The sequence below is a fragment of the Rhodamnia argentea genome, chromosome 5 (assembly GCF_020921035.1).
Source record: "Rhodamnia argentea isolate NSW1041297 chromosome 5, ASM2092103v1, whole genome shotgun sequence".
NCBI classification, from domain to species: domain Eukaryota; kingdom Viridiplantae; phylum Streptophyta; class Magnoliopsida; order Myrtales; family Myrtaceae; genus Rhodamnia; species Rhodamnia argentea.
Window position 1 is genome coordinate 27,212,135 of NC_063154.1, and position 15,391 is coordinate 27,227,525.

At 41.5% G+C, this 15,391-nt stretch overlaps 2 protein-coding genes across 2 annotated transcripts; both read left to right on the top strand.

Annotated features, from left to right (window-relative positions):
• On the top strand, positions 1–5,159 carry LOC115731929 (putative receptor-like protein kinase At3g47110). The gene is made up of 5 exons (XM_048279734.1): positions 1–45; positions 132–322; positions 1,926–2,065; positions 2,970–4,849; positions 5,022–5,159. The coding sequence occupies exons 1-5, from the start codon at positions 1–3 to the stop codon at positions 5,157–5,159; spliced, it is 2,394 nt and encodes a 797-aa protein (XP_048135691.1).
• A 3-nt stretch (positions 5,160–5,162) lies between these two features.
• On the top strand, positions 5,163–15,162 carry LOC115731930 (probable LRR receptor-like serine/threonine-protein kinase At3g47570). Its single transcript, XM_048279735.1, has 6 exons — positions 5,163–5,588; positions 5,748–6,144; positions 6,175–6,267; positions 11,975–13,389; positions 13,930–14,622; positions 14,765–15,162. Exons 1-6 carry the CDS (start codon positions 5,273–5,275, stop codon positions 15,160–15,162), a joined length of 3,312 nt encoding a protein of 1,103 aa, XP_048135692.1. The 5' UTR covers positions 5,163–5,272.
• The last annotated feature ends 229 nt before the right edge of the window (positions 15,163–15,391 follow it).

Below are 15,391 nucleotides of genomic sequence, written 5' to 3' on the forward strand. Positions count from 1 at the left end.
ATGTCTTGGTGCCGGCTGGAGAAAGATCAGATTGCTCCCTCCCAGGTAAGAATCTAGTCGAGAAGATGGGGTGCATCAATAATGAAAATGGGGTATCTTAAGAGGAATAGAATGAACAGAGATATATGCAGGTGGAGGGAGATGTTGCTAATGAAAATGTTAGGGTCGGCGGTGGTCAGCAGAAAGAGGAAAATAAGATTGTTGGAGAAGCGGGGAATGTAGCTATTAACAAGATATTAAGAGGGCAAGGGAATTGGCAGGATACCCAGCAAGGGAAGGGCAAGACTGCTGATCAGAAGAAGAGAGATAGATGGATCGAAAAGTGTTTTTCGTTAATTAAGTCATTTTTGGTGAGCCAAACAGGTGAAAGTCAGGAAAACTAATTCCTGAAAAATAATTGCACTCCAACAAATGCACTCTAAGAAGTAATGAATTCTTCTTCACCGTAGTAGAGATTGGCCTATTTTAGGTGTAAGAACTTTTTCCAATTTTAATAATAACCAACAATACTAAAAATGTAGAAGTTATAGAAAAATATATATTGTAATTGAAATGAAAGTAAAGTTGATTATAAATTGTGAAACAGACCTACTTACATGCACGGCCAATAGTATTCTGATTTTGAGTACTGGAAAGTCAAGATTTTATATGTTCGTGGAAAAGACTGAAGTCGTTGCCCCTACTAAACGGCCCGGAAATTCAGGGATTGGAAAGAGGCAATTGACAATGAACAAAAGTAGAACCCCAATGGTGTTTCACCTTTCTCGTGCCCACGCGCTAAGAGTTCTGGTCCAAGCACTATTGTATAATCATATTATGAAAAATGATTTTTGATTTTCAAAAGATGAAACCATCTTCAAAATTTTGAGTGTAGATTTTCTATTGACTATGAAAAGATTTTGCGTTGGCTCATTTTCCTACGCGGTCCGCAACGCCAAAAATAAGAAAAAATATTTATCCTAAAAAAATATTTCACGCAAACAAACAGAGCCATAATACTTGAAGTCTTCCCCATCTACGTCCTGAAGAGTGCTTGGAATTTATTTGCCATGAGTCCCACGTTGTACTTTTTATGTTTTATTCTCATATTGCAGATGCTGAATTATCATAGGTAGAGGATGATAGTCCTTTAAATGCAACTAAAAAACTACGGCTATACCATACAAGATTCCATCTTTCGTATTTAAAGTTTTGCATACTCAATCACTCTTTCTAGTAAAGTTTCAAGACTTCCAATAAACAAATTTCAAATTTGATAGCATCCGGTCAAATTTAAAACTTTCGGCACAACTTTTATTTTTACAGATATAGATGCATGACTATCTAGAAGCTCGTGAAACATCATGCAAGTTCCACGAATCGATCAAACCTAGACATTTGCCCGATACAACTGACCTTGATCCAAAATAATTGGCACGCAACCGATGAAATTTGATGTACGAAGTCTCATTCTTAGACAAGAAACCCTCCGACGTCCAAATCAATTACAATTAGAAGAAGACTAAGATGGTGTGGGAAACTGCAGCCCGCTATAACTTACCGAAGGCTAACATCATGAGTTGTGACATTCCGACGTCATATAAGTGCAGAGGCAAAAATCACCTCGATTTTGCTTTTCATATAAATACCTTCCTCACATTTCAAAATCTACATCGTGAATCTCCTCAACCTAAATTGACCTATTTGCCCTTATGCACGCCTAAGATCTCAACCAAAATGTTGAATCCAACGTTGAGGGGGTAATTCGAGAAATATGTGCGGGTGGGTAATGCAAGTTGAAATCTATTTTTTTAAAAGGAAGAATGGTAATTGTAGGCTTTGAAATGTGAGAATGGGATGTTTGATATGAGGAGCAAAGTTGAGGACGATATCTGTAATTTTCCCTGTAAAACAAAATAACCTCGAGAATAATATTTTTAATGCAGGTGGTTGTTGACAAGTTTTCTGGTTGCTGTCGTGGATTTGGATTTGAAGATTTTGATTAGAAGCAATTCAGTGGAAGAGGCTATAGAGGCTAAGAATGGGATGGACTTGGATGGGAGAAACATCATTGTGGAAACGACAGGTTGGAAGGGCGAAACACGTTCCCACTACTTTCCCCATTTTCCCATGTCAAAAGCAAACCAAAGGTTGGACAGATGAAACACGTTTTCTTTGACTTTTCCCATGTAAATTTGTCAATGGAAGAGTAAGGAGAGGAAGGATCGTTGACTTGACTTGACTTTAAGTATGGCACTTTTCCAATTTAATATCATCTGCCAGCTGCTACTTATTTACTTTTTGACAAGCTATACACCCTTTGGATTAAATACGTACCCAGTTCTTTAAAATTCCAATAATTTCTTAAATAACCCTGTGACTAGATTAAAATTTTGAAATTCATAATATAAATAGCACAGAGCTTGTCATGATTAATTAGTAATTCATATGTATATTACAATTGAAAAATGAAATTAACGTTGATTGTAAATTGTGAAATAGACCTACTTGCAAGTTACATGTACGGTTAATAATAAAGCTGCTTCTGAGCACTGGAAAGTCAAGATTTTAAACGCGTGGAAAAGATTGAAGTCGTTGCCCCCACTAAACGGCCCGGAAATTCTGGGATTGGAAAGAGGCAATTGACAATGAACAAAAGTAGAACCCCAATGGTGTTTCACCTTTCATTGACTGACTTGATCATCAATTATTAACTTGCTTGTCACGGCCTTGTAATTTTCTCAACTTGAGATGACCATGAAAGATCTGTCATGATATTCTCCCATTTGATGACATCGACATGTCTTAGTAGGGAACATCATGTTGTCCGCTATTATATAATCGCGAATTGTTTCGAAACAAGGTCGCAGGAAGACAGAAAGACACTCAAGCTGAGAGCGCTTTGCTACACATCCTCATGGACCTTTCCTATGGAGACCGAATTTTAGCCAGGTCAGTCTCATGCTTAACTATTATCATTCTCTTGTTAGGGAGTGTCCTAGCTTTAATAGAAGCCAGTGGAGACGAGACTGATCGGCTGGCTCTGCTGGAATTCAAGGCTCGAATAGTTGATCCTGGTGGTGTTTTGAGCTCATGGAATGACACTAGCCATGTCTGCGGCTGGTATGGTGTCACTTGTGGTCGTAGACACCGTAGAGTCACTGTATTGGACCTCAACTCCTCGAAACTGATTGGGATCGTGCCACCCCATATTGGTAACCTAAGCTTTCTTAGGAAAGTCTATCTGAAAAACAACAGCTTTCACTCCGAAATTCCCCCGCAATTTGGCCGCTTGTTTCGGTTGCAGAAGGTGTCCCTCAATAACAACTCATTCAGCGGACAAATCCCTTCAAATCTCTCCCATTGCTTTAACTTGCTCTTTCTTAACTTAGGCTACAACATGCTAGAAGGAAATTTGCCTGCGGAGCTCGGCTCCTTGTCCAAGCTCCAAATACTCGTACTTGAAGTCAACAGCTTGACAGGAAACATTCCGCTGACATTTGGGAATTTATCCTCTCTTCAAATCTTCGGGACAGCGAGGAATAACCTCGTCGGTACGATCCCAGAGACTCTCGGTCGGCTGAGAAATCTAACTACCCTTTCTCTTAGCTTGAATAAATTTGTCGGTACGATTCCCATCTCAATCTTCAATATATCCACCTTAAAAACCTTTTGGGCGGGTATGAACCAATTAGAGGGGAGCTTACCCAGCGGCTTAGGCTTCACTCTTCCGAATCTCGAGGTAATTGGCTTGAGTGACAACCACCTTGGCGGACCCATTCCTGAGTCAATATCCAACGCCTCTAATCTTGCTAAAATTCAAATCGGAACAAACAACTTTATTGGGAAAGTTCCTTCTTTCTCAAAGATGAGAGGACTCTCTTGGCTTGAAATTGGGGTAAACAACTTAGGAAGTTGGCAACTTGCTGATTTGGATTTCCTCTGCTCTTTAACCAATTCCACAGTATTGTATACGTTGGGCGCAGGGGACAATGCTTTTGGAGGACCTATCCCCGACTGTATCGGTAACCTCTCTATCACTCTTTGGCGCTTTGTTTTATGTGCCAATCATATTTATGGAACCTTACCTTCTGGAATCGGAAATCTCATCAATTTAGAGATTCTAGCAATGTGGAGCAATAACATCTCAGGAAACATTCCTTCCGAGATTGGAAATCTGACCAAAATGAAGAGAATGGATCTCAGCCAAAATAATTTCTCGGGACAGATACCAGAACTTATCGGGAATTTAAGGATGTTAACTGAATTGGTCTTGTATGGAAATAGTCTTCGAGGCTCGATACCATCGTCTCTAGGAAACTGCCAGAATCTACTTCTCTTGGACCTTTCGACCAATGACCTCAGTGGTAACATACCACTGAAAATTGTGGGCCTCTCGTCTTTGTCAATTTATCTCAACTTGTCACGAAATGGTCTGACTGGTTCCCTTCCAAGAGAAGTTGGAAACTTGAAAAATCTCGGCGAACTACGTCTTGATGGGAACAAATTATCTCAACATATACCAAGCAGTATCGGTAGTTGTTTATCCATGGAACGCCTATACTTACATGATAACTTTTTTGAAGGGCCCTTACCATCAACTATGGGTTCCATGAGAGGCCTTCAGGTTTTGAATGTTTCCAACAACCGATTGTCCGGCCATATCCCGGAGTTTCTAGGGTATCTGAATCTGAAGAATTTGAGCCTATCTTACAACGATTTTGAGGGTGCATTACCTACAAGAGGAGTTTTCAGAAATATCATTTCAACTTCGGTTGTTGGAAACGAGAAACTTTGCGGGGGTATGCCAGATTTTCAACTACCAAAATGTGACTACAAAGAGTCAAAAAGAACGAGAATAAGTGGAACTGTAAAAATCCTGATATCCACTGTCTCTACTCTTGTAGGATTAGCCTGCGTAATCTCTTTGTTATACTTCTTCTGGTTTAGAAACAGTAAGAAAGCATCAGCTGCATCAGCTTCATGCTCTTCTGAAGATGGGCTTTTGCATGTTTCTTATTACAATCTATTGAAAGCGACAGGTGGATTCTCCTCCACCAATCTGCTTGGCAAGGGCAGTTTTGGATCAGTGTATAGAGGGCTTCTTGATCAGACTCAGTCGATCGTGGCCATCAAGATTCTCGACCTTACATGTCATGGAGCCTCCAAAAGCTTCTTAGCTGAGTGCGAGGCCTTGAGAAGAATTCGACACCGTAATCTCGTAAAGGTACTCACGGCATGTTCTGGGTTTGATTTTAATGGAAATAACTTCAAGGCACTTGTCTATGAATTCATGTCGAACGGGAGCTTGGATGAATGGTTGCACCCAACTGCATCGCAATTTACAGAGAGAAGCAAGTTGAGCCTACTTGAGAGAGTGAATATTGCCATCGATATTGCTTGTGCACTAGATTATCTCCATCATCACTGTGAAATGTCGATAGTCCATTGTGATATAAAGCCAAGCAATGTCCTTCTTGATGATGAGAAGATTGGACACGTAGGCGATTTCGGACTTTCCAGGTTCATCCCAGAAGCAATGAATAAGTTACTAGCCAATCAATCAAGCTCTATCAGACTGAAAGGATCTTTTGGCTATGTAGCTCCAGGTAATGATGCACAGGTGGCGTCTTTTTCTATTTATCTCATTATACAGAGTACATGACAGTAGACAGATCCTTTGAGAAAAGGCACGTGAAACAACACCGACACAATATTTCAATCTCAATCATTCACCTTGCATCACTATGCGCTGTTGATTGTTGTAGAGTACGGCGTAGGAAGTGCGGTATCCACACATGGAGATGTGTACAGCTTTGGAGTCCTTATTTTGGAGATGTTCACAGGCAAGAGGCCGACTGATGACATGTTTGAAGATGGGCTGGACCTTCATGGCTTTGCAAAGGCAGCTCTGGCAGACCGAGTGGGGAAGGCAATCGATCCAGTTCTGCTTCAGGAAATTGACGTGTCAGAGAAGAGACAAACTGTTGCTCCGAAGGGCAAGAACAAAAGCTGGTGTAGTATTCAGGAGTGTTTGGCTTCGATCGTCGAAATAGGAGTCACTTCCTCTTCTGAGTCTCCCAGGGAACGAATGGACATCGGCGATGCATTGACTAAACTCCAAGGAGTCAGGAAGAAACTTCTTGAGTTCCTTGTCATTGCCTAGTTGCTGTAAATTGTGAACTTTATATGCAGTCATGTGGTCTTCATGGCCATTGCTTTGTCTGGAATTGGATATGGAATTTTACCATTCACAGACGATTTGAATCTGGAAATAGAAAACCACAAGTAATAGAGACTAGTGGCTTAGCAACCCAAGACAGGTCAAAATTGGTTATGTGGTCTCAAGGAAAAGATCACTGCCCTTCAGCTGTATGGAAAAAAAAGGTACTCTGTTTTGCTTTAGCCCAAAAGAAAGAAACTGTTACCTGCTTGAGAGCTGCACCAAGAAAATGTAATAAAAGCATAATCATTAAAGCATAGCTCCTAATTAGTCTTGTCAAAATGGGTCTTAAACTCATATATGACCGTGATGGGGGACATGGGTGACAACAGAATTTACGGTGGAGGGAGATTTTGATGTCCGAGATTACCAGGTTGCCGGTGGGCTATTTGAGTCGTCTAAGTAGATAGTAAGTGATTACTGTCCATGAGCATGAGTCAACAGATGTCGTCTTCTAAATCCATTATTTCGCCATAAAAAATGTTTGCAAAGAGAGAACAAGCAACATTACATGGTTTTGTCATTCTTCTTGTAAAGGGCAACAACGATAATGAGTTCTTTCTCTGCTGACTTACCCAATTCTCTGCCGACTTACACCAGTGTAAATCTATATAAGCATTTTATTTTCAAGAATAATAATCATTTTCACGTCAAAATGTGGCTTCAGTGCTCCTTCTCTGTCGTCCTTTGGTCTCAGTTCGGGCCATCTCTCGATCAATCTTCGTCATTCTGCTTTTACATTTTAAGCTATTCCAGTGTTTCATTTACTTGCTATAATCAGTAGTCCCTTGAACAGAACTCTCGCTCGTGCCTTTTACCTCCAATGGATCATTTCATAATAGTTAAGACTGTAGATTCCTCTCCTTCAGCTCTATAAAGGGAGCTGAATTTCGCAAAATAAACTTACTACGGACTGAAAAAGCACTTTTGTCACGCTCCGATCCTCGGGCTCGCTACATCCCTACCAAACTCGCCTCAGGTCACGAATGATAGTATTCCAAGTACACTATCGACCTACGAAATTACGGCACATGCGGAACGTGCAACTCTCCCAAACAATCAAGATCAGCGGGATAGAATAGTAGAAAGATCACTACAATCATTTCACAAAATATGATTTCATTAATAAAGCAAGAGCAGATGAATTTTAACCTTTCGAAGCTACGGTAAACAAATACAACCCCGTGCTTCGAGTCGGCTCACTGGGATCTCAAAAAGACATATAGTCGGGTAAGGTTAAACTCTCATCTACTCCCAAAAGATCCTCCAACGACCCTCGCCTTAATGTCCACGGGCTCCATCACCGCTTGAAAATGGTTAACTACGACGATGTGAGAAATAAATGTCGGTGAGTCAATGCCTAAATCCGGCTAGGGCGTTGATTCGCTTAGACGTCCTAACAAACAATCACGTCAACAAATAGCAGATATTTTAACCACATGTAATCTTACCCTCCATGCCATACATAATGCGATGCGGACCCGACTCAACAGTCAAATCAGCCAAACCAATTTAATCAATTGGCAAAGCATCACAACACTTGCATGCACATGACATCACACGTAGTCCATTTATTATCAGCAACGACCCGTAGGTCCAGCACACTAGTTAGTTGATGCTCTCCTAGCAGTACCGGGCATCGTTCCTTGTTTTCGGGGTTGTTAGAGAAGCAAAGGTTGGACATATGGAGCAAATCTATGTTCCTACGACCGTTTCAAAGTGAGCCGTCCTGGTTATGCCCTAACGGAACAAAAAGAAGGACCGTTGACTTGACCTGGCTTGAACTCCCCCATTAAAATCTGCCGACCGCAATTTGTTATTTGATGTAACGCCCCGCTTCCCTTACGAGCACGTACATCCATAACACGCTGTAAATACTATCCCAGGATACTCTTCATGTACGATGAATGAAAGGAAACTCGCAAGCAAGAAGCGAAAGAAAATAAACCCAACTCCAGTCCATCATCTCACTAAGTCACTTAATGAGATACGGGGAAACTAAAAGGCTTTATCCACAGAAAAGAAAAAAATAAAATATAAATACATAGAGGTCTGTACAAACGATACCAAAAAAAAACTAACAATATACACAACCGAGGTCAAGGAGACAAGACGGCAAACCAAAAATGAAACCACCAAGCCCTAACCTAACATCGTCTCCAACAAAAAGTAGCATCAAAGTCGACCAACAACAGAGACTCTAGAAAGTACTAGTGTCCTCGGCTTGGCTCGCGTACTCGTCGAGATCACACTCGGAGGAAGACTCCAACTGCACTTCGATTGAATCCTCGTCCATCTCGTCATCCTCTGAATCTGAAATCTCTATTACTTCTAGATTTTCCTCTCTCGCTGGTTCTTTTTCAGGTATATTCCTTGAACCTACGGTAGGCGCTTCAACTTCTATTTCATCCCTGGTAGGGTGGCACCAAGAAGGTACAACCCCTTCTTGCACATCTTGGGGCCTTAACTGTTCAGATACGACCCCGTTTACTCTACGGAACCATGCCTCGAACCTATGAGGCTTATAAGATGCTCCAGGCTCATCTACCCATACCACGGTCGTCCTTCTAATATATACTACATCTCCACCTTCAGGAAACTCCTCAATATACCTAGTCATTTCTTGGGGTTCACCTAATCGGACAGGCAACATCTTCAATTTCTAGGATCTGAAAAAGAAAGGTCCCACGACGGGGTGAGATTTACATCTCAGTAAGGCAAGTCCTATCCCTAGGTTAGACCGACAGTTCATTCGAGCAAAAACAACATAAGCTCAATATGCATAGTAACGTGATGCATACAACAACCATACAAAGCACATGTATAACAATAAGTATCAATTACTCAATCATGGCAATATGTCTCATCATTTACTTAAGACGATGCCCATAACCAAACCAAGCCACGCCTTCCTTTCTTTCCACCTTCATTCGATTCAAGCCCGCGTGTGAAACGCCTCAGGCTAGGTCTGCGTATTTACGCATCAGACCGTCTCATCGATAAAACCCACGTAAAACGTCTCGGGTTTTCAAAATCATCTCAGGCCTGTGTCGATACATCATAATTTCCGTCCCGCGTCACTTACGCATAAGGACGATGGCCATTTCCACCCCGCGTCTTTACGCATCGGGGTACCACAATTTTTCAAGCATACCAGCAATTCATCATAATCATGACTTCAAGTTCAAATATAGCTCACACATAGAGCTAACAATAAAAGGCATGTGAGAACATAAATTTTCAACAAGCAAGAGGCAATCAATACATATCAAGGCTATTCAATGAGTCTTTAAGCAATTGGCACAACGCGAAATCATATATCAAACAACATCACCATAACTCACAAAAATTTGCACAATCCTCATCGTATTCACCCAATTGAACCCAATCGTTCTAGCCAAGGTATAAGAACTTTCTTACCTTAAGCTTAATCAGCAAAACACTTCTTTCCTAGCCCTTAAACACCTCGGCTCCCACAATTTCAGAACAGGGCAGCAAGCAACCTAGAGGAAATCAATCAATTCATCAATATTCCTTCGCTTAAACGCCAAATCATCGATCATACACTTCCTCAACAAATCACTCCACACCCTAACATGGCTCAAGGATCAAATTACATCTCAATTCCATCACAAACAGCCCCCTCTAACTCAGCAAGAACAGAACCGAAACAGGGTACCCCCTGTTCTGTTTCAATCCAGCTCAAACAGTCCACAACTCAACCTAATCCTTCAATTTATCCATCAATATCCTTGCTAACACTAAGTTCTATGTATTAAGGGGCCTCACCGAAAATTTTGGCTCAAGGTGACACCAGTTGGTCCTCGTTTGGCGCTAATTCCTTCTGATCCGCCATTGGACAGTTTCTGCTCCTTTGAACACAACAGTGGTTCAAGGTCAAGATATCATTCTTTTTCGCCCAAAAATTTACAGCAACATCATATACATGTCTACTAAACGTCACCAAAATTTGAGCTCAAAATTCGTCCGTTTGGTGGTCCAATGAAATACCAACAGCAGCCTACCTCTGGTTGAGTCAGTTTCCGGCGACTCGCGGGAGATTGGCCGCCCTGAATTCCACAGTGGCTCAAACGGTGCACTTCCACTTGGAAAAGTTCGACAACAGGCTGATCTTCGCAGTGGTAGGTGGCTCACTGGCTGGTTGTCGACGGTTGAAAGGTTGGACGGCCGGGAAGTTGGCGATCAGAACTGGTCGGGTAAACTGTTCCTGTGCGTGAGGGAGTAAAGGAAGGAGAAAATGGAGGTGATGGTGGTGCTGTTCTGCTCTTGCATGTGAGTAACCAGATGATAGAAGAAGAAGATGGCTCATTCTCATCCAAATCCTCTTAGGTGTCAAGCTCATTAATTGAACACAATGGATTAATGACATTTGTCATTATACACATAATATCACACTTTCCTTCCACTTTTGCCCCTCTAATTTCTGCTGATAAAAAAGGAATAATCAAATGACAATAATTCCCTTGTCCGATTAATAAAAATAGGGTCGAAGCTCCAGGGGCAAAATCGTCTTTTCACACCCTTCGTCCGAAAATCCATTTTTCACTGATTTTCATTCCCGACTAGGCGTCGTCCAATCTAAACTCATTTTTTTTTTTTAACAAATCTTCATTTCCATTTTTTTTCCCATTTCTGAGATCCCATTTCGTGATCGATTTCTCGTCGTCCGTAATTTCAATTTATCTCGAACTAACGGGCGGCTTTTGCGGACATTACGCGTACCGACTCTGTGATTCTCATCACATTTAGAAAAATTCAAATCACGGCTATCTTGGTTGTCATGAAATCGCAAGGGTCTATTACTAGCCCCGACGGCCGCGATCGTCATAAATCGATTTAGGGAAATTCGCAAATCATACGTTGGTTATGCGGCATCACCCGCGTCCCAACCGTATAACACTAGCAATGAATCCCTTAATCGTTTTCGGATCAGCCTCAGCTCTAAATATTCCCTCAACGACCCTTATGGTCAAAATGCCGTTTTCGAAATGAATTTCCTAGGTCCACGTATCTCGTCACGCGTTAGCCTTTCCCCTTCGGTTAGTTAACTCGCGATTGATCGGATCCGAGCGAGATATAACTGAAATACTTCAGCGGATATCTTACGGTCAAAGATCTCGAAATGACAGGAAAATCAGACCGTCACATTTGATTATCAGACTTTTTAAAAAAATGCACTTGTCTAAATTGTGAAATAGACCTACTTTTTTTTTTTTTTTTTTGGGGTGGGTTGGGGCGGGGGCGGGGGTCGAAAGAAATAGACCTACTTGTCTGACAAAAAAAGAAAATAGACCTACTTATTTCTTTGCATTATTATGAATTGACTGTGATTTTATCTTGTGAATCAGACACTTGTCCAACTTCGAGCAAAACAATAGAATAAGACCAGGAGAATATGTGAAGAGAGCATTCTAAAGCAGCATGTAATTCACGACTGAACTTACAGACAAATCAGTATTCCAAAATTTTTTTTAAAAAAATCGCACTAGAAGTTTATTTAAACTAAATAGTGGCATTACCTCAAAGGCTTAATTTTCAATATTTTTACTAGTAGGGGAAATGTGATGCCTGCAAACTCTATTATATACTCGTAGCCAAAGATTTCAAAACTCTATGGAATCAAGAATACTCTCGTATTCACATTTACATCGTTTGGCCACTGCTTCGCACAAACGCCTAGAAAGGCTCAAGCTGAGAACAATCTGTTGCAAACCTCATGGACCTTCCCTATGGAGATCGGGTTTTATCCAGGTTATTCTCGTGCTTAACTACTGTCATTCTTCTGTTATGGAGTGTCCTAGCTTCAGCAGAAATGGGCAAGGACGAGACCGATTGGCTCGCTTTGCTGGAATTCAAGGCTCAAATAGCCGATCCTGGCGGTGTCTTGAGCTCGTGGAATGATACTAGCCACTTCTGCAAATGGTACGGTGTCACATGCGGTCGTAGACACCGAAGAGTCACCGTATTGAACCTCCAGTCCAAGCAACTCTCTGGAGTCTTGACACCCCACATTGGTAACCTGAGCTTTTTGACGGAAGTCTATCTGCAGAACAATAGTTTCTATTCCGAAATTCCCCCGCATTTCGGCCGCTTGTTTCGGTTGCAGAAGTTGTTCCTTAATAACAACTCGTTCAACGGACAAATCCCTTCAAATCTCTCCCATTGCTCTAATTTGCTTGTTCTTAACATAGGCTTCAACATGCTGGAAGAAAAATTGCCTACACAACTCGGCTCCTCGTCCAAGCTCCAACGACTCATACTTGGTGTCAACAGCTTGACGGGAAACATTCCGCCGTCCTTTGGAAACTTATCCTCTCTTCGAGCCTTCATACCAGCGGAAAATAACCTTGGCGGTACAATCCCAGAGACTCTCGGCTGGTTGAGAAATCTAAACATCCTTGCTCTTGGCGGGAATAAATTTGTCGGTACGATTCCTATCTCCATTTTCAATATATCCACTTTGACGATCCTTGATGTGACTGAAAACCAATTAGAAGGGAGCTTACCCAACGACTTAGGCTTCACTCTTCCGAATCTCAACGAAATTGGTTTGAGTGACAACCACCTCACTGGAGCCATTCCTCGGTCAATAACCAACGTCACAAATCTCGGGGTAATCGGAATCGGGTTGAACAACTTTAACGGAAAATTTCCTTCTTTTCCAAAGATGAGAGGACTCAATTGGCTTAACATCGGCGGTAACAACCTAGGATGTTGGCGATGTTCTGATTTGGACTTTCTCTGCTCTTTAACCAATTCCACAAACTTGACAATGTTGGGAATAGCTGACAACGCTTTTGGAGGACCGATACCCGACTGTGTTGGTAACCTCTCTATCACCCTTTCCGTTATTGGGTTAGGTGATAATCACATTTTTGGAACCTTACCTTATGGAATCGGAAATCTCATCAATTTGGAGTTCCTGGGCATGGGGGGCAACAACATCTCGGGAAACATTCCTTCTAAGATTGGAAATCTAAGCAAAATGAAGTTTATGGATCTCGGCCGAAATAATTTTTCGGGGCAAATACCAGAATCTATCGGGAATTTAAGGATGTTAATCGAATTGTACTTGGATGGCAATAATCTTGGGGGCTCGATACCATCGTTTTTAGGAAATTGCCAGAATCTACTTCTCTTAGACCTTTCGAACAACGACCTCAGCGGTAACATACCCTCAGAAATTATGGGCCTCTCATCATTGTCGATTTATCTCAACTTGTCGCAAAATAGTCTTACAGGATCCCTTCCAGGAGAAGTCGGAAACTTGCAAAATCTCGGCATATTAAGTCTTGACCAAAACAAATTATCTCAACAAATTCCAAGCAGTATTGGCAATTGTATATCCATTGAATTCTTATACATACAAGATAATTTCTTCGAAGGGCCCCTACCATCGACTTAGAGTTCCATGAGAGGCCTTCAGGTTTTGAATGCTTCCAACAACCGATTGTCTGGCCAAATCCCGAAATATTTAGGGTCCATGAATCTGACGAATTTGTGCCTATCTTACAATGATTTCGAGGGTGCATTGCCTACAAGAGGAGTTTTCAGAAATGCCACCTCTACTTCAGTTGTTGGAAACAAGAAGCTTTGTGGGGATCTACCAGATTTTCAACTACCGAGATGTGACTATAAAGAGTCAAAACGAAGGAGCATAAATGGAACATCAAAAGTTCTAATTTCCATAGTCTCTGTTTTTGTAGGAGTGGCCTGCATGCTCTCTTTGTTATACTTCTTCCGACATGGACACAATAAGAAAACATCAGCTTTAAGCTCTTTTGAAGACGGGCTTTTGCATGTTTCTTATCACAGTGTACTCAAAGCGACAGCTGGATTCTCGTCCACCAATCTACTCGGCATGGGCAGCTTTGGGTCTGTGTATAGAGGGTTTCTTGGTCAGACTCAGTCGATCGTTGCCATTAAGATTCTCGACCTTACACGTCAAGGAGCTTCCAAAAGCTTCATAGCCGAGTGTGGAGCGTTGAGAAGAATCCGACACCATAATCTCGTGAAGGTACTCACGGTATGTTCTGGGTTTGATTTTAATGGAAATGATTTCAAGGCACTAGTCTATGAGTTCATGTCGAATGGGAGCTTGGATGAATGGTTGCACCCAACTGCATCACAATGTATAGCAAGAAGCAAGTTGAGTCTACTTGAGAGAGTGAATATTGCAATTGATGTTGCTTGTGCACTAGATTATCTCCATCATCACTGTGAAATGCTGATAGTTCATTGTGATCTAAAGCCAAGCAATGTCCTTCTAGACGATGAAAAGACTGGACATGTAGGCGATTTTGGGCTTGCTAGGTTCTTCCCAAAAGCAACACATAAGTTACTAGCTGATCAATCAAGCTCTATTGGAGTAAAAGGATCTTTTGGCTATTTAGCTCCAGGTAATGATGCAGAAGTTGAGTCTTTCAGCTTATATTCTATGTTGAACACGTAATTGGACAAAAAGGTATAAGCATGAAACATCACCTATATTTCAATCTCAATTATTCACCTTGCATCAATATGCGCTGTTTATTGTTGTAGAATATAGCGGGGGAAGTGCAATATCCACAAAAGGAGATGTGTACAGCTTCGGAGTCCTCATTTTGGAGATGTTCACAGGCAAGAGGCCGACCGATGACATGTTTGAGAGTGGGCTGAACCTACATTGCTTCGCAAAAGCAGCTTTGGAAGACCAAGTGGAGAAGGCAATAGATCTCGTTCTACTTCAGGAAATCGAGGTGCTGGTCAAGAGACAAACAGTCACTCTGGAGGGGAATAACAAATGCTTGTGTAGTATTCAGGAGTGTTTGGTTTCGATCATCGAAATAGGAGTCACTTCCTCTTTCGAGTCTCCGAGGGCACGAATGGACATCAGCGATGCATTGACTAAACTCCAAGGAATCAGGAAGAAACTTCTTGAGTTCATTGTCATTGCCTAGTTTATGTAAAATGTAAACTTCATATGGAGTCGTGTGGTCTTCGTGGCCATTGCTTTGTCTGGAATTGGATATGGAATTTTACTATTCACAGACGATTTGGCTCTGGCAACAGCAAAACCATAAGTAATGGAGACTTGTAACTTAGCAGTCCAAGACAGATCAAAATTGGTTATGTTGTCTCAAGCAAAAGATTACTGTCCTTCAGCTGGATGAAAAACAAAGTAACCAG

Excerpts from the sequence above, each read along its gene's own strand:
- LOC115731929 (XM_048279734.1), top strand. The coding sequence starts at position 1 with ATGTCTTGGTGCCGGCTGGAGAAAGATCAGATTGCTCCCTCCCAG. Across the intron at positions 323-1,925 it reads AGAGATAGATGGATCGAAAA|GTGGTTGTTGACAAGTTTTC; the intron begins GTGTTTTTCGTT and ends TTTTTAATGCAG. Across the intron at positions 2,066-2,969 it reads CATCATTGTGGAAACGACAG|GGAGTGTCCTAGCTTTAATA; the intron begins GTTGGAAGGGCG and ends TTCTCTTGTTAG.
- LOC115731930 (XM_048279735.1), top strand. The coding sequence starts at position 5,273 with ATGTCGAACGGGAGCTTGGATGAATGGTTGCACCCAACTGCATCGCAA. Across the intron at positions 6,145-6,174 it reads GAGTTCCTTGTCATTGCCTA|TCATGTGGTCTTCATGGCCA; the intron begins GTTGCTGTAAAT and ends CTTTATATGCAG. Across the intron at positions 13,390-13,929 it reads TTCGAACAACGACCTCAGCG|GAGTGGCCTGCATGCTCTCT; the intron begins GTAACATACCCT and ends CTGTTTTTGTAG.